Below are 27,827 nucleotides of genomic sequence, written 5' to 3'. Positions count from 1 at the left end.
AATAAAAATATTAAAAAAAAAAAAAAAGAAAATGTTAGGATGGGGCAGCCCCGGTGGCTCAACGGTTTAGCGCCGCCTTCAGCCCAGGGCGTGATCCTGGAGTCCCGGGATCAAGTCCCACATCGGGCTCCCTGCATGGAGCCTGCTTCTCCCTCTGCTTGTGTCTCTGCCTCTCTCTCTCTCTCTCTCTCTCTGTGTGTGTGTGTGTCTCTAATAAATAAATAAAATCTTAAAAAAAAATGTTAGCATGGGGCAGCCCTGGTGGCTCAGCGGTTTAGTGCTGCCTTCAGCCCAGGGCATGATCCTGGAGACCCAGGATGGAGTCCCACATCAGGCTCCCTGCAGGGAGCCTGCTACTCCCTCTGCCTGTGTCTCTGCCTCTCTCTCTGTGTGTTTCTCATGAATAAATAAATAAAATCTTAAAAAAAAAAGATAACGTTAGCATGTAACATGTAAAATTCAGGGCAGTGTCAATATAAAATTTTGTCCCTCTAGAGTCCTTAACTCAGCTAGATTTCCCCCATTCATTGTGCTGCCCGTCACAGTGTGGGTGTGTCACTTGGCACATCCAGTCACATCCTATGGAGTGTACCACTGTGAGATCAGAAATCACAACAAATTTAGAACTTGCAAATATAGAAGATGCACTAGGTCCTGGAAGCATGGCAAATAAGAAAGGGCTTTCCTGAGGCCCACGTCTTGGAAAATCCTTTTTTTTTTTTTCTGTTTTCCACTGTAAAAGAGGTAGATGAAGTGTTATAAATGAGAAGGAGAGGGAAAGGAGGAAAAACGGCGTCCACTTACTGCCTAAGATCACTTTGCTATTGTGTTAGTGAAAAGCAAACCTACTGGGGCCAGTGATCCTCAGTTGGTCCACACGGTGGCAGTGGCGAACCTGTAGAACCGGTCTCCGCTGGGGCTCTTTCTGTCCACCCAAGAAAGTGAAAAAGAAAGCACCTTCACACGTTAAACACGTGGGCATTTCAGGGAGAAGTTTTATTGGACTGAATTTATGACGGTGATTTTCCATTTGAGGAAAAGAGAGATGACTTATAGTTAAGTTAAAGTGTCATGATCCTTCGATTGCTCGTTTGATGTCCTAAGATAAACTAGTCAACAAAACAGAAATAGGCCCTCCTCCAGTTACACTTCCGTATGTCACTCCCTTTTTTTAAGATAATAGGTGGAATAGGTAAAAGAAATCACAACTTAGCAGTTCAGCTCAGAGGGCTGAGTAACGTATTCACTGTTTTGAGTCCAGCTTTGAATCTTGACGTCGCCACCACTTGTCACTCGCAAGTGTTTACATTTGACATTTTTGACTGAGACGTCAAAAGTCTCGTCAGTGGATAGGTTTGCATGAAACTGTCCAAGCTAAAACCATTATGAGGCTTCCTATTCCAGGGGCCAGTCACAGAAGAGCTCACAACTAGCATCAGCAGTGGGGAGAACCGAAAATAAGAGGCTTTCTAGGAAATAAAAGGTCTCTTTCAGGATTTCTTTAACTTCAGATTAGGTAAATTAGGTGGAGGTTGGACATTATTTCTCCTTACTTTGTAAAAGGATCTAGACAAGGATACCATGACCTTAATGAGAATAAGTCTAAAACTATTGGAACTGGGCATCTGGGTGGCTCAGTCGGTTAAATGTTTGGGCTCAGGTCATGATCCCAAGGTCCTGGGATCGAGTCCAGAGTTGGGCTCCCTGTTCAGTGGGGAGTCTGCTTCTCCTGCTCCGTCCGCCTCTTGCCCCTGCTCATGTTCTGTCTCTCTCTCTCTCAAATAAACAAAATCTTTTACAAAATAAAATAAAACTATCTGGAACTTGAAAACGTTTTGGAAGCATTTTGTCAGATATATACAGAGACACAGACTGTGCTGATTCCTTTATTACTTAGCAGGTCCCCCTGCCTTTGTTCCACAGGATATGCTGTTTCCTTTCTGCCTCCTTTCCCAGCCATGGGACTGGTTTTCTCCCTGACAAGTAAAGAATGACAAGCTCTTTTATTAAAATGATCAATAGTTCTATATATAAATTTCTAAATGTATATACCTGCCTCTGAAATTATCTTATTAAGAGTCCCTTAATAATAATCCTTTCATTTAATTGCAAAAGATACTATTGTAATAGTATGGCGAGGAAGGAAATACAGCTAATTATCAAGATGAATCACTTCACAGGGTGGAAATAAATGTTCACGTGTGTAAAAATAGCTAGTGATTGACGTGTTACAAAATTTCCACAAAATAGATTGCCATGCAATTTAGACGTGGATTTCTTCTCACAGACCACAAGAAACCTTCCTGACCAGGCTTAGTGTCAGAGGAATATTTTTCATGAGGAAATGAGAAGCAGGGACTTCTCTGGGGCAGTTCAAAGACCAGGATGCTTTCTTAGAGATGTCACTCCGGCACATGTCTCCCCACTCCGTCTCTGATTTCCTGTCTTCTGGATCATTGCTCTTGGCATACTGTGGGCTTCAGCTTTCCCTCTGCGTGCAGGGGAGTCACTGGGAGATTCTGTGCGGAGGAGTGTCATGGTTGACTTAGGCTGGAACTAGATGTCCTGGGCTGTTCCAGCAGGAGGAGCAAGGAAGAGGCCCAGGCAACTGCAGGCGGTTTGAGAGGCCAGGGAGCGGGGCCTTTTATTTCTCTCTCTGACTTCATTTCTTTTTCTTTTTCTTCTATTTTTATTTTTAAATATTTTATTTATTCATGAGAAACAGAGAGAGAGAGAAAGACACACACACACACACACACACACACACACACACACAGAGGCAGAGGGAGAAGCAGGCCCCATGCACGGAGCCCGGAGCCCGACGTGGGTCTCCATCCCAGGTCTCCAGGATCACGTCCTGGGCTGAAGGCGGCGCTAAACCGCTGAGGCCACCCCCCCACCCCCCACCCCCACCCCTCCGGCTGCCCTCTGACTTCATTTCTTGCCGCACCTTCCTCTGCCCTGGGCCCCAGCCCACTGCTCTCCTTGCTGTTTCCTGAAGCCACTCAGCAAGTTCCCACTTGCTAGCCGTTCTCTCTGCCTGGAACACTCCCCCCAGGCATCCACAGAGCCTTCTCTCTCACCTTTGGCAGACCTCACCTCACTGAGGCCTTTCGTGACCTGACTGTTTGAAATTGTCCCCAGGCCAGGCCCTCCCTGCCCCCTTCCCTGCCTTTACCTCTCCTTTGCACTTATCGCCATCCAACATCCTAGGTATTGATTTGATCGTGGTCAGTCTCCCCATATATCTTGGGGTGGGGGTTAGCTGAGAAAGGGCCGGGCTTGTTCATGGCTGCACCCCTAACACCTGTACCTGCATCTGGCTCACAGTCGGGGGTCCCATGGATGTCTGAAGTGAGCTCTGCTGTTTCCTGGCAGTGGGATTCAGGGCACCTCACGAGCCCGTGCCCCCACCTCAGGGGGTTATGGTGAGCAGAGTGGGCGAAGCAGGATATGGAGGCACATTGTCACCCAGATGGGGGCCTTCGTGCCAGGCCTTCCTGCAGTTTTAGCTCACCTGTCAAATGCCCTCCAGGGGAAGAGGGTGTGTAGCTACCTTCTCAGGCTAAGCATACACCTCTACTCACCATTTTGTTTATGGTCCAGGTCCTGGCCAGCTCTAAATCTAGACCTGTTGCTGGGTTTCCAAGAACCCCACGACTTCCAGAACCTTCTTCCCAGGAAGCCCTCACACCCCACCCAGCCCACCTGTGCTTTCTGTCGTGCGCCAGCAATTCATAACCACGGGAAACCAGGTCTGGGTGATGTCCTGCTGCATTAAAACAGTCTGTCTCTCCGACCTGGTATGCCTGTCAAAGTCCCTGCTTTGAGCCTTGTTTGGTTTTCCCTGAGACCTTTTATAGTGCCAAATAAAAAGGGAAAGCCAGCGTTTGCAAATTTGGTTCAACTGGCTGCTATTTCCCCACTCTTCAGGAAGGGCGAACTGTCGTAGCTATTTTTATTATAATTACTCATTCTCTCCTACCTCATTAAGCTGGCTTCTTTCAAGCATGAATACCTGGTGGAAATCTGCCTACCCTCTTATTATCGACCCACCTTTGTTCACACACAAATGATTGCCATTTACAGCTCTCCTACCAGGCATCTTTTGTAAATAGTCTAAATTTTATTTTCTCAAAACAGAAAGAAATGTGATATCTTGCTAGTTCCACAGTTTCCTGGTTTTACTATTTGGCAGGTCCTGAGACTTAAACAAATGTTCTCTGTCTCCAAGTAAATTGGTGACACACAGCTCTTAGTTGAGAAAAGGGGATGCTGTGACCACCACTCTGGGCCCCAGAAACTCCTGACGTGGCTCCACTGGAGAATGGTTGGCACAACTCTCCCCACCGCACCCCTCCTCCCAGCCTCAGTTTCCCCGCCTCTTAGGGAGACCATTGTCTAATACTTGAGATATACTGGGGATGTGTCTTCGGAGATGAAATTCACACCCCCCACCCCCGCCCTGGGGCGCCTGGGTGGCTCAGTCAGTTAAGCATCTGCCTTCTAGCAGGGGTCATGATCCCAGGGTCCTGGGAGTGAGTCCCACATTGGGCTCCCTGCTCAGCAGAAAGCCTGCTTCTCCCTCTCCCCGCTCCCCATGCTTATGCTCTCTTTCTCTGTCAAATACATCTTTAAAAAAAAAAGAATATGAAAGTCCTCCCTTCCCCTGCCCCTCCCCATTATCATCATTATGGAATCAGAGAGAGAAAATGGAAAATAGATTTTGAGACTGTTAAAATTATTCCTTGCTGGTCTTCAGAGGCACAATTCAGATAAGAGAGCTTATCAATTATACTTTTGTTTCTACTCAAAAACTCATGACTGCTTACTCAAAGGCTCCTTGTTCTAATCTTCAAACATTGTTCAGTGTCCCAGATGAATGGCAACAAGTCCTGGGGGGTGGTATTTGGATGGGCCGAGAAGTAACAGTGTGAGATGGGCAGGCGGGATGAGCCCTGCTCAGCCCGAGAAGTGTTTGCTTTTGCAAGGATCCTGACTGAGCATCCCAAGGCCTTGTTCCGTTGTTGAAAATACTTGTGGCTTTTGTTTCTGGAACTTTTAAGAGAAAAATAAAAGGAACTTTGGGGCCTGGAGAGTTTTGTTTCAAAATGCAAACACGGGAGTTATGAGTCAGACGTGGACAGGATGTCGTTATCTTTTTAAAAAGCAGCTAAAATAGGATTCTTGATTTATCTGTTATCTTGATGTTTAATCCAGATTCCTGAGCACCGGGTCAGCCCCAGCACCTCCCCAGAGAGCGAGTGCCTGGCCTTGGCACACCCCCTGGTAAATCTGTGTGTCAGGAGAGGGCCTTCAGCTGGGAGGCCAGGCTGGTTCTCAAGGCAGAATTGGACTATTCGCTGTAACGTGCTTCGTAACACATAACTGTTAGAAATAAAAACTCCTACTGGGAGAAGGGCATGCAGGAGTGTCACTGTCAGTGACATTATTTACTTCTAATCTCTTAGGACCTGCAGAGCTGAGTTTACTTTCTAGAAAAGTCTAGTATATTTTCTAGAAAATTCTAGTTTATCTCCTAGAAAATTGCATTCTTATCACTGCAAGAGGATTTTATTTCCAAACGATTATACTTTGGGGCAGGAGTTTTGGAATCATAGAGAGGTTGAGGCGATTCTGTGCGTTGATAATTGTCAAATTAAGGGAGGAGAAAAAAAGTGTTTTGAGTGGGAGACTTCTCTTTACTTGTCCGTAACAGAGGGCAGACACTGGCATTTAAATAGAAGTCAGCAGCTTCTCTGCACCAAATAAAGAATGTTACGCTAAGAAGGACTTACCCTGTAAGTTCATTACTGACCAGAGAAAGGCCAGGAGAATTTTAATCCATGGGATTTTCATGGCTAGGAAAGCCGGGCTGTATTATCGGGATCACAACAATCAGAGCCGGTGTTGGTGGTTGACGTGTTTGTGTGTATGAAGGGCAGGTAGTGGGATGTGGGAATATGTCATTTAATTATGTAAAATAATTCTAGTAATCATTCTTACCTAAAACTTAAGTGTGTGGCCAGAAAGGCGAGTAGCGACGCACCGGCGTCCTGCTGAACCCTGGGTAAGAAAATCATGGCAAACACTAGGTCTGTTTTGGAAATGTCCTAAAACCAGACTAACACAGCGAGCCATTTTAAATGTAACTTGCTACGTGTTTGGAGAGAAACACATACCCCTTTATTAGGAACATGAAACAAATCTTTGAGCTGCAGTATCAGGGCGGGTAGGTTTAATTGCTGGGATTAATAAATCACAGCTGCAAAAGTTACATTCTTGGCAGGATTCTTTATTCAGCTGTTTTCCCCCTGCCTCCTTACGTTCCAGATTTATGGTCTGCATTATGTCTGGAGCCAGCAGTCGGTTTGCTCTTTTCCTCTGCGGCTGTTACGTGGCTGCCCTGGGTGTCCACGCTGAAGAGCCGTGCGTGGCCGAAACCCAGGAAGCTGAACACTACGTGGCTGCCGTGTACGAGCACCAGTTGATTCTGACTCCCAACCCTCTGGCTCTCGTGAGCCGCAAGCAGGCCTTGGAGCTAATGAACCAGAACCTCGACATCTATGAACAGCAAGTGATGATCGCAGCCCAAAAGGCAAGAAATGCTCCCCCAGCTTGTGTAGCAGAACAAGGCAGATTGCCCTTTGGCTCTCGGTCGGTGCTGCCTGCAGCCCCTCTGGAAAATTAGTCCAGCTGGTAAAATGGAGCAGAAGTAGTCCATTGGCCAGGGGCTCGCTACTCGGTGGTGCATGAACGGGCCGGCATCCGCAGCCCTCTGGAGCCTGTGAGAAATGCATAATTTGGGTACCACCCCGGATGTGAATCAATTGACATTGTACCAAGATCCCCAGGTGCTGTTTTTCACCTCATGTCTGTGAAGGCCAGAGCTAACCCCTGGTTCTCGGTGAGGCTTGCCCAGTGGGTGCCTGGGTCTCATACCCGCAGAGTCAGCTGGGGTGTAGGCAGGGCACTGGGATTTTTGAAGGCTCCCAGTGGATTCCAATGCACAGAAAAATCTGGGAACTACCAGGCATGAGGGTCTCTCATGCTCTCTGAGGCATTCAAAATAGTAAGCATCCGCAGGACTGCTGTTTGCTACCTTTAGATTATTTGGGGCTCGTTTCTGGTCTCTGTTTAGACCATGAACAGCCTGGGAACTCAGTGCAGACATAATGGAGATAGACAAAGGGAGGACGTTGCCAGCCTTTGTGAAGGCTTCCTGCTTGGCCCTCATGTGCCATTCCTGCCAGGAAGGGTGGGGCACAGGGGGAAATGTTGGTGCCATATGTGACTGCAAGAAAGTGCCCTGTTGGAAAACCCATCACCAAAGGGAAGTTTGGACTCTCACCTGGTGGTGGTGGGGGTAAGCCCTGCTGCGTGAGGAAGCTCTGCCCTACCTTAACACGGGATAAGCCCATGTGAGCAAAACTTCCCTGGTCTGTGAGTTTAGAGGCCAGAACGGGCTACGCCGGCAGGTCCTGCCTAAGCAGTCCCGGTCTCTGTTCAGGGCAGTCAAGATTGCCTGGGCAGCCACTCTCTTTGCTACATTTAAAAATTCTAACCCATTATATTTTGTGTGTGTATATATAAAATTATAGGTTACTTTTAAAAATACACACATACATATATGACTAATATTGGAAGGGAACCTAAAGACCTGGTCCAGCTTCTTCTGATGGGTGACACTCCTCTCTTGTTCCAAGCCCCACATCCAGTTTTTCCCTGAACACCTTCTGTGGCCCAGAACTCACTGTTTCATGAGAGTGGGAACTTCTGGTAAGGTCTGCCTTTCAATGAACAGTCAGCCTCCCTGCAACTGCCACCCATTGTTCTGTCCTCGGAGTTAAACAGACTGAGTGCCTTACCACGGCGTGCCGTTTCCCACAGATTTGAGGACAGCCATCATGTCCTCCCCCCGCCCCCAGGCCATATATCCCTGCTACCACAGACTTTCCAGATTATCTGTGTGCCCAGAGCTGTAGGAAGTTCTCCGTGTTCTGTCTGATGAGGGCAGGTGCAGGAGATCTAGCACCATTCTTGTTTGAGACGTTGTCCCCAGAAAGCAGTTGGTAGCCACATCTCACTGTGGACTCATAGGGCATTTGCTGTCAACTAACACTCCTGAGCCTTTTTCACACACAGACACACATGCTGCTAATTGCCATCCTGTACATTCAAAGTTCATTTCTTTAACCTGAGCGCACAACTTCACATTTATGCTGTAGAATTTCATCATCCCTGCCTGTTGGGCTATTTGGGGATCTTTACCGACATCCTGCATATCAGTTACCTTCACGTCATTCACACATTTGATACACACCTCATTTATGTCTACGCTGAAGTCAGTGTAAAAAAATCCCAGGCTGGGCCTTCAGCCTCCTGACGACACAGATCCACTCCAGAGAATTCTGTGCAGGGGTGCCTTCTTACAGCCACCCCTTGCTTCTCTGTCCTGTCCATAAGACCATTCTAAGATGTTTGCAAATGCCATGCTGCACTAGAGACTGCGACTGTAGTAGTCCCCTGCCTTTCAGTAACCAGCCCCCGAAGGAAACCTGTAACATGTTCTCATCGAACCATGCTGGCCCCAAGCATCTTTCCTTCTCTGTGTGGTCCAAAAGCAAGGATGAAGCTGTGGGGCTGATCATTTTTAGTGCTTGCCGATACCTCGGCACCCTTGTGTGATTATATGGGTTAAAGCAACTTCTAAGACAAACTGATGCCGAGCACGTGTCAAACTTTTATATCAAACTTGCTGGAAGGCAGGGGTTCCTGAATAAGCCAACTGAAATATTTCTCTCTTGGTAGAGATATTTCTAGGGAAGTAAAGGAGTCCAACTTAAAGATACTAGGCTGGTCCATCAGCTGGGTTGGTAGCCTTAGTCCCCAAGGAATTCTTGATCTCTTTGAGGTCTCTCAGAAAATTGCTCATTTATCAGGAATGCTAATTGCTTTCTAGATGGAGTGGTAATCATATTAGACCCAAAGTTCTGCCTGGCTCAAGCTTGGTTCCTCTTTATTCCTGGAAAATATGTATTCAGGAAATGCAATTTAACCTTAATATTAATCTAATATGTATACATGATTTAAGTGCTATTGTCCAAGAGAAACATTCAGCGTTCTCAAAGTTTTGTTTTTAATTAAGGAAAACATTTGTCCAGGTATTATTTTTGAGAAGTTAAAAACATGACTGTAATACTAATATAGGATGAACATGTGCCGTTGCTGTTATTTAACTCACTGATTAATAAAGAAATAGTAAGATGGTAAAGCTGGTTCAAAAGAGCATCCGAGGAACAGAAGCATGGATCAGTCAGTCCCATGAATGTTGAAATGAATTTGCAAATCAATACAAAACTGGCTAACATACTATAGGGCAATACGATTATAATCTTTGAGGTGATTTATTAAATAACAAAGCCAAATGGCGATACATTCACTAGACAAATAATCCTTTAGTGAGCCTGTCAAGCAATATCCTAGGTAAGTTTGAAAGGCAGACATTCTTCATCTTTTTTGCCCAGTTTGCAGTAACTTTGCTTTATGAGGTGCTATAAGATGACCAGTCTCACACTCTACTGGAAGGAGTAGACATTGGCATCATCCTTCTGGAAGGCTGGCAGTGTAAAGAACTGAAAATGCTTCATATCCTTAAGCCAGTATTTTCACTTACACAACTTTGTTCTAAAGAAACAATCAGAAATTGCAAAGACTCGTGAGCAACATTTCATTCAGTAAGTGTTTTGAGCACCCTGAATGCAGATGGTCATGGCGGCCTCCTAAATAGAATGCGGCCAATGCAAATAACATTTTTGAAGGTATCTGTATAGTCTTGAGGCTCTAGGTAGTAAGAAAAGTCAAGATGAAAAACAGGTCTTGTATTAAAATAATAATAAATTATAATTAATATTGTTATCTCGTTTATACAGAGAAAAAAAATGAAACTAATATTAACTAATATTTTGTTTTCCGAGTTTTCTAGTTAAACTTTTGAAGCTTTTTTAACCAGAAAAAATATTATAAAGTTTGCAGTGCATTCCAGAAATAAGTGACTCAAATTGCCACTTATTTTAGATTATTCATACCTTCTCTGCCTTCCTCCTCCACCTTTTACTTTGACATTTTAAGCTATGTAAGTGGAAAGTAGCAGGAGAATGAGGCCCTGATGCTGAGTGCTGAGGGCACCCCATTTGTTTGGATTTCATTACATAACTGCAGATGTCACCGGAGCCCCGGGCCAGCACAGAGAGCCTAGGGTGTCTACAGGTTTAGGGCAAACCTCACAGGGTGGTTAGAATTCTGAAGGGAGCCTCCTAATTCCTAGCCAGGGAACTGCAAGTTAGAGCAAGTCCTTATTTCTATGCTAAAATCAACACACTTGACTTTTTACCCACCAGCCCAGTGGGTAACTGGCAACTTGGCTGCATGTTAGAACCACTGGGGTGGGGCGCCTGGGTGACTTAGTTGGTTAAGCGTCTGACCTTTGATTTCGGTTCAGGTCACGATCTCAGGGTCATAAGATCGAGCTCTATGTCTGTCGGGCTCACACCCTTAGCATGGAGTCTGCTTGGAATTCTTTCTCTCTCTCAGTCTCTACCCCTCCCCCCCCCCACTCTCTCTCTCTCAAAAGAAACAAAATCTTTAAAAAAAAAAAAAAAAAAAAGAATCACCTGGGGACCTTACAACAAGCACTGTGGTCAGACCCAGTCAAATGAAGCAGACTTTTTAGGAGTGGGGCCCAGCATCGTCCCTAAACAGTGTTTTTTTCAGAAGTTCCCCATGTGGTTTAGATGCATGATAAGTGGAAACTACCAGACTGGAGCCACCCCATCTGTTAACAAGCCCAGGATTCAAGGCCTTCGTTCTGTGTCCCATACTCCACTGCACATCAGGAACTCCAAATCTCTCCTGATTGCTTTCTGCTTCAACCTCACTCAATCCCTCCTTCCCTGACATGACCTCAGGTATGAGGTATGGTTAAGGGTTGTTTCTAAAGCAACAACTAGGCCAAGTGAGATGCCTTCCCTAAGACTAAGATCCCTGTTGAGAGCCCGGCCGCCATCTTTATACCTCTGGTTCCTGGCACAGAACAACTGCTTGATGGCTGTCAGATGTGTGAACGAAAGAGTGAACAAATGAAGGGGTGCTTCCTGTTATCTGATCACATCCTATACTTTGATGTGTTTGACTTACAGGGTGTACAGATTATCGTGTTTCCAGAAGACGGCATTCATGGATTCAACTTTACAAGAACATCTGTTTACCCATTTTTGGACTTCATGCCTTCTCCCCGATTGGTCAGGTGGAACCCATGCCTGGAGCCCCACCGATTCAGTGACACAGAGGTATGTGAGGGTCCCAGCCTTGCTCCTCAGGGCTGAGGGCATGCAGACATGAACTGAGCCACTAGCCAAAAGCCAAGACATGTTAAAGGAGCCCAAAAGGAGACCCTAGGATCCTAAAAAAGGAAACCCACACTCCCCAGCCTCCCTGTGCTACATAGTCACTCAGTTAAAGAATATCTGGTATTATGGGACATTTACTCATCTCTGGATTGTTCTATTTATTAATTACACAAGAAATACATGAATATATGCTTAGAAAATAAATGAATCAGAAGTAAAAAAAAAAGTCAAAAAAATAAAAATAAAGAAGTAAAAAGAAAAGTCATCTTCCCATATAGCCCACCCATCACCCTGCTTCTCTTCCTAGAGAAACTGCCATCAAGTTTAATGTGCATCCAACTATATTCTTTTCTATACATTTCATAGTTATTGACATCCTTTTTTTTTTTTTAAGATTTTTTATTCATTCATGAGAGACAGAGAGAGAGAGAGAGAAAGAGGCAGAGACACAGGCAGAGGGAGAAGCAGGCTCCATGCAGGGAGCCTGACGTGGGACTCAATCCCGGGTCTCCAGGATCACACCCTGGGCTGAAGGAGGCGCTTAACCGCTGAGCCACCCGAGCTGCCCTTAAAAGATCTTTGTTTCATTTGGTCAGTGCAATGTTAGAAGAGTCTTTTGAATTTTTGCCAATCTTATGAAGGTGCGTGCAAAATGATATATCATTATCTTAATTTGCATTTCATCATTACTAATCTTGCTGTCTTCTCAGATGTCCCTATTTGTTCTCCCATGAGTCACCTCTTCATATCCTGTGCACCTTTCCAGTAATGTTTTTTTACTGACTTATGATAGCAGTTTACATATTATAGATATAATACTTTTCTAGCTTAAAATCATAAGACAGGGATGCCTGGGTGGCTCAGCAATTACGCATCTGTCTTTGGCCCAAAGCGTGATCCTGGAGTCTCCAGATGGAGTCCCACGTGGGGCTCCCTACTGGGAGCCTGCTTCTCCCTCTGCCTGTGTCTCTGCCTCTCTGTCTCTTATGAATAAATAAATAAAATATTTAAAAAAATAAAATCATAAGACAAAAGGCAGGATTTTTAAAATTCATTTATTTATACCTTGTTTTCTTTAGGTCCTCCAGCGCCTGAGCTGTATGGCTGTCAAAGGAGATATGTTCCTGGTGGCCAATCTTGGGACAAAACAGCCTTGTCAGAGCAATGATCCAGGGTGCCCAAATGATGGAAGATACCAGTTTAACACCAATGTCGTGTTCAGCAATAATGGAACCCTTGTTGATTGCTACCGCAAACACAACCTCTACTTTGAGGCAGCTTTTGATGCCCCTCTCAAAGTGGATCACGTCATCTTTGATACCCCCTTCGCCGGCAAATTTGGCATCTTCACCTGCTTTGATATATTGTTCTTTGACCCTGCCATTAGGCTCCTCAGAGACTCTGAGGTGAAGCACGTTGTGTATCCAACTGCCTGGATGAACCAGCTTCCACTCTTGGCAGCCATTCAGATTCAGAGGGCTTTTGCCATTGCGTTTGGCATCAACTTTCTAGCTGCTAACATCCACCACCCATCTCTAGGGATGACAGGAAGTGGTATACACAGCCCCCTGAAGTCCTTTTGGCACCATGACATGGAAACCTCCAGAGGTCATCTTATAATTGCTCAAGTAGCTAAAAATCCACTGGGTCTCACTGGTACAGAGAATGCCACAGGTAAAACGGACCCATCCCATAGTAAGTTTTTAGAAATTTTGGCAGGTAATCCATATTGTGAAAAGGATGCTCAGGAAGTCCACTGTGATGGAGCTACCAAATGGAATGTGAACACTCCTCCGATATTTCACTCTGAGATGATGTATGACAATTTCACCCTGGTCCCTGTGTGGGGAAAGGAAGGCTACCTCCGTGTCTGTGCAAATGGCCTTTGCTGTTATTTACTTTACCAGAGGCCCACTGTGTCCAAAGAGCTGTATGCCCTGGGGGTCTTTGATGGTCTTCACACTGTGCACGGCACTTACTACGTTCAAGCTTGCGCCCTGGTCAAGTGTGGGGGTCTTGGCTTTGACACCTGTGGGCAGGAGATCACAGAGGCCACAGGGAGATTTGAGTTTCACCTGTGGGGGAACTTCAGTACTTCCTATATCTTTCCTCTGCTTCTTACCTCAGGGATGACCCTGGAAACCCCTGATCAGTTTGGCTGGGAGAATGACTACTCTTTCCTGAGGAAGAGTGGGCTGTCCTCTGGCCTGGTGACAGCAGCTCTGTATGGGCGGCTGTATGAGAGGGACTAGGGCAGTGTGGGGTGTGCAGCCCGGCACTTGCCCAGCCTGAAGCTCACAAGCACTGGGACTGTCTCTCCGCCCCAGAGCCCATCATGGGAGCTGTGGGACAAAGTAGGAGAGGTCGATTCCCCCCTGGCCTCTTCCTCTTTGATGTGAACCATTGAGTCTTTTCTGATAGTCTCTGCTCACATTTACCATTTCCAAGCCACATCTTCCTCTAGCAAATCTCTCATTCCGCAACTGATGTTAAGGGCAAAAACAAAAATAAATGTCAGTTTATATTTTATACATCCACAAAGCGGTGGGTTTTTATGCGTGTTTTCCTCGTTCTTGTTGGTCGTGACACCCAGGACGTGCAAGTATCTTAATTCTCAAACACTGTCTGAGCTAAGAAACAAACTCTCAAAGCAAAAGCTGTATTAGAAATGGCTGCGTGGGCCCTTTTCCATTCTGGATGAATAGAATTCTGTCCAGATGAAGTGGTAATGCCAGAGCTATCGGCAACAGCCGAAATGTGGATCTTGAAGCAGCTTTTAAAAATAGAAGGGAAGTTTTCCTTCCATCTGCCTTTCTGTCAGTGAATGGAATGTGTCAGGCAGGACTCATAATAACTGGAAAGAAGGAGTGCAGTGCCCCAGAAGGGGAGGGAGGACGAGGGAGGGAGGGGGAAGGAGGGGAGAGAGGAGGCGGCTGGAAATAAGTGAAGAGAGGGGCAGCAGTGGGAAAGTATGAGTAAGAGGATTCTTTCTGCACCATGTGTCTCATCCAGGGATTCCAGGGACCTTAATAAATCATGCTAACTTTGGGCAAGAGCCTTCCAGTTGCCTAAATGAGCAAGATGGAATGTGGGTGTGATTCCATGAGCAGTCCCCAGAGGACCTGCCCTTGGAGAGAGGCATCTCACCTCTTGAAAAGTTGTAAAAACTGCCATGGAGGTGAGCCCACTGTAGTCATTCATTCATTTAATCACGCAACACGTATTTTTGGAGAGCCCATCAGACGCTTAACCGGCTGAACCACCCAGGCACCCCTCTAGCCAACATTTCAAAGTCATTTGCCTAGTAACCATTTCAGATGATTTTCAAGTGGGAAAATGGATAATTTTTAAAGAAGATGAATAATTAACGCTTCTGTGATTCGCCTCTTCGATGTCGTGGCTAGTTTCCTCTTTTAATTAGGTGTTTAAAGCAGTTATACCTTATACAAAGTAAAAAAAAAACAAAAAACAACAGGACTCCTTCCCTATTCCCTGGAAGTGTGGCCTTCCAGACTCCTTTTCTGGCTTTCAAGCAGACTAATAAAGAGCACAGACCCTGGACTCAAGACAGCCCAGCTCACCTCCTTGGCCTCACTGTTTACTCTTCACTGCATAGACCCTGGACAATTGATTTAAACCCTGTCACACCACAATCTTCTCATTCATAGAATGTATCTTGAGTGATCCATGTGCAAATGATCCAAATAAGCAAAACCCCTGCTGACTCATTGCTCACTTGCAAAGGTTTGGAATGAGTCACGTCTTCAGGGAATAAGCAGGAAGAACCCAGAATTCCTGAGGAAGCCCTGGGAAGTCCCCCTGGAGCAGGAAGAGGACTTCTCCCACCAGATGAGAGCTTGCCCGCCCTCCCCAGTGTGGGACCTGCCAGGAGGAGTGAGCTTGTGGCTCCGGATGTGGTTGGCTGCCACCCACTTAGCTCTCTGCCCCAAACCCCAGGGAAATAGAAATCATTTTAAAAATGCATATTGTTGCTTCATGCCAAGTGGCTTTAAGTCAGCCTGAGAAAGAGAGAGACTGAGCAATCCTAAACACAGACTTGGTGGACCTACTCCTCCCAGTAAACACTTAAGAAGCACTTGCTGGATGCACAGTCCTTTCTTCTGAACAGACCACCTAAAGCTTTCCCTGAATTACTTTCTATTGACAATTTAGAATTAACTGCTTATAAAGTAGAAATGAGGGGGGAACTAAATAATGATGGTAAAACAATTATTTTTATAATAAAAAGAAGTAGCTGCCAGATGGCAGCACAAAGTGGAGGACAGGGGAAAATGAGTAAAATAAATAATTTTCAGGAAAAACATACACCTATGACTAATGGTTGTGATGTGCTTTTGTCAACTAATCCTGAAATTCAGGAAGCGAATGGCAATCTTGACCATAATGTCAAGGCAGGAAATCAAATGTATTTTTGGTCAAATCAGACTTGGGGGAAGTCAGTTGGTCTGTGTGGTTTCTCATGCAGGTACAGCTGGTGCCTGTTTGTGGTTTTCCTCACAGAGGAAGTGAGAGGCACAATGAGCTGTGTTTACAGTGGACATAAAAAGGCCTGTTCCAAAAAAAAAAGGCCTGTTCCTAGAGAAGGCGAAACCACGCCCTGCTCACCGTCCCAGCACCCACTGCTCCCCCTTACGGGAGAGCCTGCCTGTAGCCCTGCTGAGGGACACCCACCCAGACCACCCTGCACTCACAGGTGGCCCTGCTCAGTACCCTGTGGCCCCATCCCTTGGCCATTGCACAACGGGCCAGGAGGAGGCACCTGACTCCAGCCCAGCCAGTCAGAGGGCTGCCTGGTGACCTGCCAGGTGCCCTGGTACCGGAAACTGTCCAGAGAGGGACGAGCTCAGTCAGCTGCTTGGATTCTCAGTGAAACTCGGAACTGCTCAAATACCCACTGGAACAAATGGTTTCTCAACAAAGTGGATATACATATGGCAAAACAAAACAAAACAAAAAAGCTTTAGTACGAAATACATAAAAAGGCTTAGATTTAAAACAAATGCTGATGTGACATGAAGATCTGTGAGCAGGACTGCTGTGGAGGCCTTTGGTCTTACTGCCATGTCTCCCTCCCTGTGTTACTTGCCTATTCCCTCACAGCAAATCACCCCAAAATTTAGTGGCTTAACACAGTCATGAACATTTTTAGCTCACAGTTTCTGTGGGTCAGGAATCTGGGAGTGGCTTGGCTGGGTTGTCCTGGCTCAGGGTCCTGTGAGGCTGTAGTCAAGATGTGAACTGGGGCTCTAGTCAGCTGAAGGCTGCACTGGTGTTAGAGGATGTTATTGATAATTGTGTTCCCCAAAAAGATATGTTGAAGTCTTAATCCCCAGGAACTTGGAATGTAACCTTATTTGGAAATAGGGTCCTTGTGGATATGATTAAGATGAGGTCATAGCAGAGTAGGCTGGCCCCTTAATCCAATGTGACTGGTGTACTTGTAAGGAGAGAAGGTACAGACACACAGGGAGAGGACGGCCATGTGACAACAGAAGTGAAGATCAGAGGAATGCATCCATGAGCCAAGGAACACCAAGGATTGCTGGCAAACACCAGAAGCTAGAAGAGTCAAGGAAGGCTTCTCCCTTACAGGTCTCAGGAGGAGCATGGCCCTGTTAACACCCTGATATTAGATGTTGAGCCTCCAGAACTATTGAGGCCCCAGAATTGACTCCAGTCAATCTCTGTTTTTAGGCCCAATTGGTGGTACTTTTTAAAGGCAACCCTGGGGCAGCCCAGGTGGCCCAGTGGTTTAGCGCCGCCTTTGGCCCAGGGTGTGATCCTGGAGACCCGGGATCAAGACCCACATGGCGCTCCCTGCATGAAGCCTGCTTCTCCCTCTGCCTGTGTCTCTGCCTCTCTCTCTCTCTCTCTCTCTGTCTCTCATGAATAAATAAGTAAAATCTTAAAAAAAAAAAAAAAATAAAGGCAACCCTGGCAAACAACTAACTACCCATCAGGTTGGTGCTGGTTACTGGCAGGAGGCTCTGTTCTTCAACACAGGGTCCTTTCTGTAGGGCTATTTGTCTGTCTAACTTGACAGCTGGCTTCCCCTGGAGCAAGTGGTCCAAGGGAGGGCAAGGTGGAAGCCACAATGTCTATTACGACCCACCCTCAGAAGTCACACTTTATCATTTCCATCCTATGTTTGCTGTTGGGTTACACAGATCAGCCTTGCTCACTGAGGGAGGGGACACTTCACACAGGTGAAGATCACTGGGCACCATCTTGGAGCTGGTTACCACTCTCCTTCGTCCAAATCCCACTTCTGCTTTGTACCTTCCTGAAGTTTATAGGCCTACCCAGCCTGCCCCCTGCCTGTGCTGAGCCCCATGCTGACCCCTCACTGTGAATCTAGCTCCCTGGTCCAGCCATAGCCAAATTCCCTCAACTCCACAATGTGCTGAGCATAATCTGGACTCAGCCCTGTTGTCTCTGCTTGAAATGGCCTCTTTTGAGGAGCAAACACTCTTAAAGTCCACTCCATCAGAAGCACTTTGTGAATCATCTCCCACTGAACTGACTTTTCCTGTTCCCAGAGCCCTTCCTCACTGGGCCATAATACTTATCCAGGTCCTCCTCTCTGCCAGAACATGAGCTGCACCAAGAGTGGCTGCTCCACGGTGAGTGACAGCTCTGTGCTGGATGTGGCACATAAATAGCTCCCTTAACCTTCTCCCTGAGCCTTAAAGAAGGCTTGATGCAATGGTGGGTTATCTTTGAGATTAGGTTATAAAAGATCCTGTGGCTTCTGTCTTGGTTTCCTACTTTCTATCTTGGATTACTTGCTCAGGGGAAAGCCAGCTGCCCTGTCCTACAAAGCCCTATGGAATGGTCCATTTAGTAAGAAACTGAAGCCTCCTGCCACCAGCCCCATAAAATGAGCCATGTTGGAAGTGGATCCTCCAGCCCCAATCCAGTCTTTAGATGACTGCCACCCTGGCCGATGTCCTACAGCAATCTCATGAGAGACCTTGAGGCAGAACAACCCAGCTATACCATTCTCAAATCCCTAACCCTCAGAAACTGTAAGATGATAAATGTTTGTTGTTTTGTAAGTTTCCAAGTTTGGGGTAATTTATTATACAGCACTAGATAACTAATGCAGTAATCTTCCTGACAGCACCTCAATCCCCTGCCAAAATTCAAATCCATCTGACACTCAGTCTTCCAACTGTCCTGACTGCCCCTTTATAGGTCTCTCCCATGATACATGATACAAGTACTACTAGCAATTATTTGTTGGACTACACGAGCTCAGAAGTAATCTTCTCTTTCTCACATTTTTGAAGAGTGAAGTACACCCAGGCAATATTCTCATATGGAGGAAGAAAGCCACACAGAAGGGTACACACTGAATAGACCTTGGTTGCTTTGAAATTGGAAGTTCTAGAGGAGGCATTCTGAGAGTGGCCAGGAAAATCTCCTGTCTCTAGAATTTACCTAACCCACCTCAGCCTGGCATGATAAAGATAATGATTTTCAAGGGTAGTCTCAATCCAACAACGGGCATTACTTGGAAACTTTTTGGGAACACAAATTCTTGGGATTCAGATCTTCTGGATCAGAAACTCTGGGGACAGGACCTTTCAACCTGTGTTTAGAAAGCCTTCAGGTGATCCTGATAAAATGTGTGACCACCACTCTAAAAATGTGCATTTTTCAAAGCATGTGTGCCAGCCTTAGTCATCAGATCCCCACATCAATCCTCTGAAACAGGCAAGTGTGCCAATTTTACAGAAGAGGGAATTGAGGCTTGGATGGGAAATGCCCTACCCAAGACTCAATAGCACCGTAACATCACAGCTAGAGCCTGGAATCCCCACCCCAGGACCAAGCCATAACAAGTTTCTATATCACTGGCTCTCCTCCTGTTCTCATGCTAGTCTTCAACCCATTATTACTCTTTTTCTGGGACTCTTTGTCACTCAAATACATTACTTTTATTTGACCAAAGATAAATCAATGGGAGAAGACGACCTATAGTTAAGTAATTATTTTTTAACTGGTTCTGTGTAATTTTGAAACTTCACAAAAGGCTTCAAGGGAATGCAAAAATCTTGTTGAAACTATTTATCGGCAGGTATTTTTTTTCATTTTTTAATGGAAGTTCGATTTGCCAACATATTGTATAACACCCAGTGCTCATCCCATCAAATGCCCTCCTCAGTGCCAGTCACTCGGTTACCTCAACCCTCCGCCCATCTCCCCTTCCTCAACCTTTTGTTCATTTCCCAGAGTTAGGAGTCTCTCATGGTTTGTCTCCCTAATTTTTCCCACTCAGTTCCCCTCCTTTCCCTTACAATCCCTTCCACTATTTCTTATATTCCCTGTATGAGTGAAACCATATGATGATTGTCCTTCTCCAACTGACTTACTTCACTCAGCATAATACCCTCCAGTTCCATCCACGTTGAAGCAAATGGTGGGTATTCGTCGTTTCTAATGGCTGAGTAATATTCCATTGTATATATAGACCACATCTTTATCCAGTCATCTGTCGAGGGACATTGAGGCTCCTTCCACAGTTTGCCTATTGTGGACATCGCTGCTATGAACATTGGGGTGCAGGTGTCCTGGCTTTTCATTACATCTGTATCTGGGGTAAATACCCTGTAGTATCTGCAGGTATTTTGAGTATAATCCCTTTATTTGGTTCCAATGGGAAAAAAATTGGCAAGGGATGCTTTTAAAAATCTTTTAATCTGGAGCTTCAACTTTTAAAAAAAATATTTTATTTATTTATTCATTCATGAGAGACAGAGAGAGAGAGAGAGAGAAGTAGAGACATAGGCAGAGAGAGAAGCAAGCTCCATGCAGGGAGCCTGACGTGGCACTCAATCCCGGGACTCCAGGATCACGCCCTGGGCTGAAGGCAGCACTAAACCACTGAGCCACCAGGGCTGCCCAGCGCTTCAACATTTTGAATAAAATACATAAAGTCGTTGCTTGTTATGCTTAGTGGACATGTCTGTACTGAACCTTCCATACAAGTCAGATGATTGGTTTTATCAACAATACTTTCAGTGTATAAATTTTCTGAAATATTATCACCTAATTTGGCAGAATAAAATTTTTGATACTGTGCCTTTAACTTGGAGGCTTGTTTTGTAGTCTATCTTATGAATGCTGAGTTTATTGCCATAGGGTCCTGATGTGATAACTAAAGATACTACTATATTGAAAGTAAAAACACCACTTTCCTCATTTCCACACTCTAAATATTCCTACAGAACATGTATATGGTCAGCATTTTACATTTTCTCTGAGTATTGGAATGTAACAGTTGAAATCATACATACCATCAATCTGGAAGACATGTAGGGTTCTAAAATGATCCCAGAATAATCAATAAAGATAAAATTATGTACAATGTGATTTTAAGATAAGATATATTTGGGGGTTCTAATTCTTCAAAAATTATTGATTCATCTATGCATATTTTGCAGCTGTCAGAACATTAGGTATGAAATTTAAGTGTTAACTCCACGTAAAACACTGTGCTAGAAATCATACAGTTTGTAGTTACATAAGAAAACACTATTACTTTTAGAGAGAGCTTACCATCTAGGGCTCATTTTAACATAGGATTTATACACACACCCTAAAACAAATACGTGAAAGATATTGTGGCAATTTATTTTTCAAAATTGGCTGCAACTACATTTCCAGTCGCACTTTTTTCCCCAAAACTTTCCCCATCAGAGAAGTGGGGTCTATGCTCCTTCCCTTGACCCTGAGCAGGACTTTGTGACTGCTTCCATGATGGCAGGCTGGCAGATGTGACACTGCATGACTTCCAAAGCTAGGTCATAAATGAAGATATGGCTCCTGTCTGCTTCTCTGTCTTGGGGATTTCGCTCTTGGAACCCAACTACACTCCAGGAAACACAAGCCACATGGGAAGATTTATGTGAAGAGAAATTTTTTTTTTTAAATTTTTATTTATTTATGATAGTCACACAGAGAGAGAGAGAGGCAGAGACACAGGCAGAGGGAGAAGCAGGCTCCATGTACCGGGAGCCCGACGTGGGATTCGATCCCGGGTCTTCAGGATCGCGCCCTGGGCCAAAGGCAGGCGCCAAACCGCTGCGCCACCCAGGGATCCCTATGTGAAGAGAAATTAAGGTCCCTAACCCTTACAGCCCCTGTTGAGCTCCTAGCTGACAGTAGAGCCGGTTTCTCAACCGTCTGACAGAGTCCTTAGATCCAGTAGCCCTCAGATAACAGCCCCAGTGAGCCGAGCAGAGACAGGCCTCCTCCACCCTGCACTGACAAAGCTGCAGATTCACAAGTAAAATAAGTGAGTAATGCCATTATATTTTGAGGTGGTTTGTTATTTATGATAGAATGATTTAAATCAACCATAGAAGTTTGCCAAACTTTAGAATGTACAGGCCTGCAGACTGTGGCAGGAGTTTGGGTTTATTTGGGAAGCAGTTAGGAGGTATTAAGAGGAGAATGGCATGGTCAATTAAATGACTCCTTCCTGAGCCAGTCACATCTCACGACCAGCCACGAGGACTCATCAAGGAATTATGATAAATGGCAATTTAATGGAAAAGTTACATTTAAAATTTATAATAAAACAAATAGCAATGTAAGGGGAAAAGTAATTCTTTGGGATTATCCATTTGGAGACTTTCTGATATAATCCTGCATCAGTTTTTAGAAGACTATTGTATATGTCAAAACAAAGCGGGAAAGAGGATCCCTACGTTTGCAGATAACAGAAAGGCATTTGCTTTTAGTAAAATACACATCTTTGAAGAATGGTTGTGGTCCAAATTTTTCAGCAACCATCAGAAAAACAAAGGATATGTCCTCTGAATCGTAACATGCTAAATACTGGGGGGTGAATCATACAGGGAGTGTGAAATATATAAGGATAATTACTGGGTTGATGTAATATAGACACAAAAAGATATAATAAAAGCTACTCTTTTGGCACTACAAATGAATTTGAAAGGGTAAAGAATTCCACTGTTTGGCAATTAGTATACCACATTTGGCTCCTATATTACACAGGCCCTGATAAAATTCTGTTTCAGACCTTTCCTAGGACACAGGCAATGTATGCTGAATGTAAAATGGCTGTGTGTCACAAAACAGATTTGCTTTTGCAAGGGAGCACAACAAAAATGCAAATAATCAAGAAATAAAATTTTTAGAGTTCTGGCTTACAAGTGCAGAATTAGGCCCGCTAACTTGCTGCAAGACCTGGGGTACCTCCTCTCCCTCTTCAGATCTAAGGTCCTGTCCTCAAAAGGAGGTTAAACTAGATGATTTCAGCTCAAACCCACCTGGAAACTCTTTTTCCCGTATTCTTTCAAGTAGTAAATAAGGAAATAAACAGCAACCACATATGACAGGGAAGCTCTTATAGGATACTTTGTAAAACAAACAAAAATGAAGAGTCAATTTGTAGTATGAATCATCTTTCCCCCAAGCTTCTTCCCAACCCATTCATTTGTTTAGTGTTTAGCTTTTCATCATCAGTGTTGCTATTAACTATTGCTAAGTAATGGAACTACTCTGAAATGTAATAACTTGATATAATCATTTTAATTTGCTCATGGTTTTGTGTGTCAGGAATTTGGAAAGGACCTAGGTGTACAGCAACTTGTCTCTCTAGAGCTAGAGTGGGTGGGGCTAGAGACCCCACTTCCAAGACAGTCCTTCCACTCACGTGTCTAGTATAGCGATGGGGGCAGCCGGCAGGCTCTGCTGGGTCTCTTCATGTCTACCTCCAGTGTGGTGGTCTTAGGGTAGTCGGACTTTTCACAGGACATCTGTTAGAAGAGACAGGAAGGAGGAGTTGTCACTTTCTGAAGGCTGGGGCAGCAGCTCTTCTACCAAATCCTATTGCTAAAGTTGCTACAGAGCCCATCTACATTTAAGAAGAAATATAGACACCCCCCATTGGCGGGAACAGCATACAAGAATCTGTGGCTATTCTAAATCTACCTCAAAAGAGGTATGTTGATATTTTAGTTTATTGAGTATTGTTGGGCATAGTGACTCATTTAATCCTTCCCGTAACTCCATGAAATAGAAATCTGTCATCCAAATATCATAGGTGAGGAAACTGGGACAAAGAGGTTAAACCACTGGCTAAGGCCACTCAGCTGTATGTGAGCCAGGTTTGCAATGCAGGCAGTGTATGCATGGTAGATTAATGAATTAACTAGGCTATTTCTTACCACAACTTCATGTAATTTTAACAGAAGTATAAGGTATATTGCAAGCGCTATGCAAGAGTGTGGACTTTCTATATTTCAGGTAAACACCCCTTCTCTGGTGTGGATGGTCCCAGTTGCCTTTTTGCTGGGGTTGGGGGGTGTCTATGAGTCTGGATGGTGTCTGGGGGTGAGAAAGGGGTTGCTAAAAGCCAACTCCTGCAGTAGTCTTTCTTTCCCCACAGTATATGTTGGTACTCTTATTGAAATCTATTAGCCATAGATGAATGGATTTATTTCTAGACTAAATTCTATTCCATCTTTATCTGTCTATCCTTAAGCAAGTACCACATTGTCCTGATAACTGTAGCTTTGTAGTAGGTTTAGAAAGTAGGAAGGGAGTCCTCTTTGCTCTAGTTTATTAAAACTGTTTTGGTATTGTGAGTCCTTTGCAGTCTCATATGAATTTTGGGGTCAGCTTGTCAATATGTCAAAAAGGCAATGGAATTTTCATAGGGACTGCATTTAAAATATTATTAAAATATCAATATTTCCTAAGTTGATCTACCATTTTTACAACTAAGTCTTCCAATTCATGAACACAGTATGTCTTCCCATTTATTTAGATATTATTTACTTTTTCAATGATGTTTTTTATAGTTTTCACTATAAATGTATAGTTTTATACATTTTTGTTGAATCTATTCTCAAGTGGTTTTTATTTTTCTGGATGTTATCATAAATTAAATAGTTTTAACCTCATTTTCGGAATGTTCATTGCAAGTGTAAAAAAATATAATTGATTTTTCTATCTAGGAACCTTGCTGAACTTAGCACTAGTGCTTTTTTGGTGGATTCTTTAGTATTTTCTACATACAAAATCATGTCATTTACAAATAGCTTAACTTCTTTCTTTTTTTTATTTAAAGATTTTATTTATTCATTTATTCATGAGAGACACAGAAAGAGCGAGTGAGAGAGGCAGAGACACAGGCAGAGGGAGAAGCAGGCTCCATGAAGGGAGCCAGATGTGGGACTCTATCCTGGGACTCCAGGATCACGCCCTCGGCTGAAGGCAGGCGCTAAACCGCTGAGCCATGGATCCCTCACTGAGGGATCCCTAACTTCTTCCTTTTCAATATGGATGTCTCTTTTTTTTTTTTCCTCTATTGAATTGTTGTGGCCTGAACCTCTAGTACAATGTTCAATACATGTGATGAGAATGGACATCTTTAACTTGTTTCTGATCTTAGATGGTAAGTTTTCAGTTGTTCACCAATAAGGACTATGTTGGCTGTGGGTTTTTCTTTTTTAATTTTTTAAAAAATATTTTATTTATTTATTCATGAGAGACACACAGAGAGAGGCAGAGACATAGGCAGGAGAGAGAAGCAGGATCCATACAGGAAGTCCGATGTGGGACTCGATCCCGGGACTCAGGGATCATGCCCTGAGCCAAAGGCAGATGCTCAACCACTGAGCCACCCAGGCATGCGGCTGTGGGTTTTTCACAGATGCTCTGTATCAGATTGAGAAAGTTGGCCTTATTTCTGTTGTTTTTATCATAAGTATGAGATTTTTGTCAAGTGTGTTTTCTCCATCAAAAGAGAAAATCTAGCGTCTCTTCCTCTTTATTGTATTGATCCTGTATTGTGTTTTACATTGATTTAGTTTTTGTGTTGAGATGTTTTATCTTGCATTCCTTGGATAAATCCCAATTGGTCATGGTGTGCAATGATTTAATGGGCTGATGGGATTCTATCTGGTAGTATGTTTTGACGATCTTCACATCTGTACTCATAAGGGAGATGTACGGTGTACAATACTTTCTAGATACTGATGGATTTGGTTTGATAGAATTGTTAAAGATTTTTATTTTTACTATAATCAGAAGAGATGTTGGTCCGGTGTATTCTTTTCTTGTGATAGTTTTGTTTAGTTTTAATACCAACGACGCAAGAGTGAGTTGTAAAAGTGTTCCTAAATTCTTAAAAAAAAAATGTTTGTGAAACAAGACCTGGCATTTTTTGTTGTTGTTGTTGTTTTGGTTGGAAAAGGGAAGAATATTTTATTAGCTTTAGCATACTTTCTTTTTCAACTACATAAAATTCAGTATGTGGTAGTCTTTCCTTTCTTTCTTTAAATTCATTTAACATATAGTGTATTATTAGTTTCAGAGGTAGAGGTCAGTGACCCATCAGTCATATAAGAAATGGGTAGGAAATATCAGAAAGGGAGACAGAACATAAAGACTCCTAACTCTGGGAAACGAACTAGGGGTGGTGAAAGGGGAGGAGGGCGGGGGGTGGGGGTGAATGGGTGATGGGTACTGAGGGGGACACTTGACGGGATGAGCACTGGGTGTTATTCTGTATGTTGGCAAATTGAACACCAATAAAAAATAAATTATTAAAAAAAAAAACACCCAGTGCTCATTACATCACGTTCCCTCTTAAATGTCCATCACCCAATTAACCCATTACTCCCGCCACCCCACCTGCCTCCAGCAACCTTGTTTGTTTCCTATAATTAAGAGTCTCTTATGGTTTGTCTCTCCCTGTCTTTATTTTTTCCTATTTTCTCCTATGATCCTGTTTTGTTTCTTAAATCCCACTTACATATGAGTAAGATCATATGACAACTGTCTTTCTCTGATTGACTTATTTCACTTGTTATAATACCCTCTAGTTACATCCATTTGTTGCAAATGGCAAGATTTTTTTGGATGGCTGAGTAGTATTTCATTTTGTACGTTTATCACATCTTTATCCATTCATCTGTTGATGACATCTGGACTCTTTCCATAGTTTGGCTATTGTGGACATTGCTGCTATACACATTAGGGTGCAGGTGCCCCTTCAGATCACTACATTTGTATCTTTAGGACAAACCCCGAGTAGTGCAATTGTTGGGTCATAGGGTAGCTCTATTTTCAACTTTTTGAGGAACCTCCATACTGTTTTCCAGAGTAGCTGCACCAGCTTTCAATCCCACCAGTAGCATAAGAGTGTTCCCCTTTCTCTGAATCCTTACCAACATCTGTCATTTCCTGACTTTTTATTTTAGCCATTCTGACTGGTATGAGGTGGTATCTCAGTGTGGTTTTGATCTGTGTTTCCCTGATGCTGAGTGATGGTGAGCATTTTTTCATGTGTCTATAGGCCATTTCTACATCTTTGGAGAAATGTCTGTTCAAGTCTTCTGCCCATTTCTTGATTGGATTCTCTGTTCTTTGGGTGTTGAGTTTGATAAGTTGTTTATAGATTTGGGATACTAGTTTCTTATCTGATAAGGCATCTGTAAATATCTTCTCCCATTTTGTAGGTTGTCTTTTGGTTTTGTTGACTGTTTCCTTTGCTATGTAAAAGATTAAAAAAAAATTTTATTCATGAGAGATACAGAGAGAGACAGAGACACAGGCAGAGGGAGAAGCAGGCTTCCTATGGGGAACCCAATGCAGGATTGGCTCTCAGGACCCTAGGATCATGACCTGAGCCAAAGGCAGATGCTTAACCACTGAGCCACCCAGGTGCCCCTGTGTAAAAGCTTTTTATCTTGATGAAGTCCCAATGATTCATTTTTGCCTTTGTAGACATGTCCAACAAGAAGTTACTGCAGCCAAGGTCATAGAGTTTGCTGCTTATGTTCTCTAGGATTTTGATGGGTTCTTGTCTCACATTTAGGTCTTTCATCCATTTTGAGTCTATTTTTGTGTATGGTGTTAGAAAATGGTTGAGTTTCATTCTTCTGCATGTGGCTGTCCAATTTTCCCCAATACCATTTGTTGAAGAGATGGTCTTTTTTCCATTGGATATTTTTCCCTGCTTTGTCAAAGATTAGTTGACCATAAAATTGAGGATCCATTTCTGGGTTCTCTATTCTGTTCCACTGATCTGTGTGCCTGTTTTTGTGTCATACCATACTGTCTTGAGGATTACAGCTTTGTAACAGAGTTTGAAGTCCGGGATTGTGATGCCATCAGTTTTGGGGTTTCTTTCAACATTCCTTTGGCTATTCAGGGTCTTTTCTAGTTCCATACGAATTTTAGGATTATCTTTTCTAGTCCTTGAAAAAAGTTGATATTTTGATAGGGATTGCATTTAATATATAAGTTGCTTTAGGTAGCATAGATATTTTAACAATATTCTTCTGTGAGAATGTATCCTTTTTCCATTTCTTTGCATCTTCCTCAATTTCTCAGAGTACAGATCCTTGACCT

General features: G+C 43.8%; 1 protein-coding gene across 2 annotated transcripts in view; it reads left to right on the top strand.

The window, feature by feature from the left end:
* The window catches only part of BTD (biotinidase), a 30,926-nt gene extending 16,977 nt beyond the window's left edge, over nucleotides 1–13,949 (top strand). For both annotated transcript variants that reach the window (XM_026006461.2, XM_026006459.2), the window contains 3 exons: nucleotides 6,334–6,598; nucleotides 11,199–11,348; nucleotides 12,488–13,949. In XM_026006461.2, coding sequence (XP_025862246.2) covers nucleotides 6,334–6,598; nucleotides 11,199–11,348; nucleotides 12,488–13,660 — 1,588 coding nt within the window. In that variant the 3' untranslated portion in view covers nucleotides 13,661–13,949. The remainder of the gene's footprint in view (nucleotides 1–6,333; nucleotides 6,599–11,198; nucleotides 11,349–12,487) is intronic.
* Nucleotides 13,950–27,827: the final 13,878 nt, after the last annotated feature.

This window comes from Vulpes vulpes, chromosome 11 (genome assembly GCF_048418805.1).
Source record: "Vulpes vulpes isolate BD-2025 chromosome 11, VulVul3, whole genome shotgun sequence".
In the NCBI taxonomy this organism is placed as follows: Eukaryota; Metazoa; Chordata; class Mammalia; order Carnivora; family Canidae; genus Vulpes; species Vulpes vulpes.
This window is presented reverse-complemented; position numbering and strand designations above follow the sequence as displayed.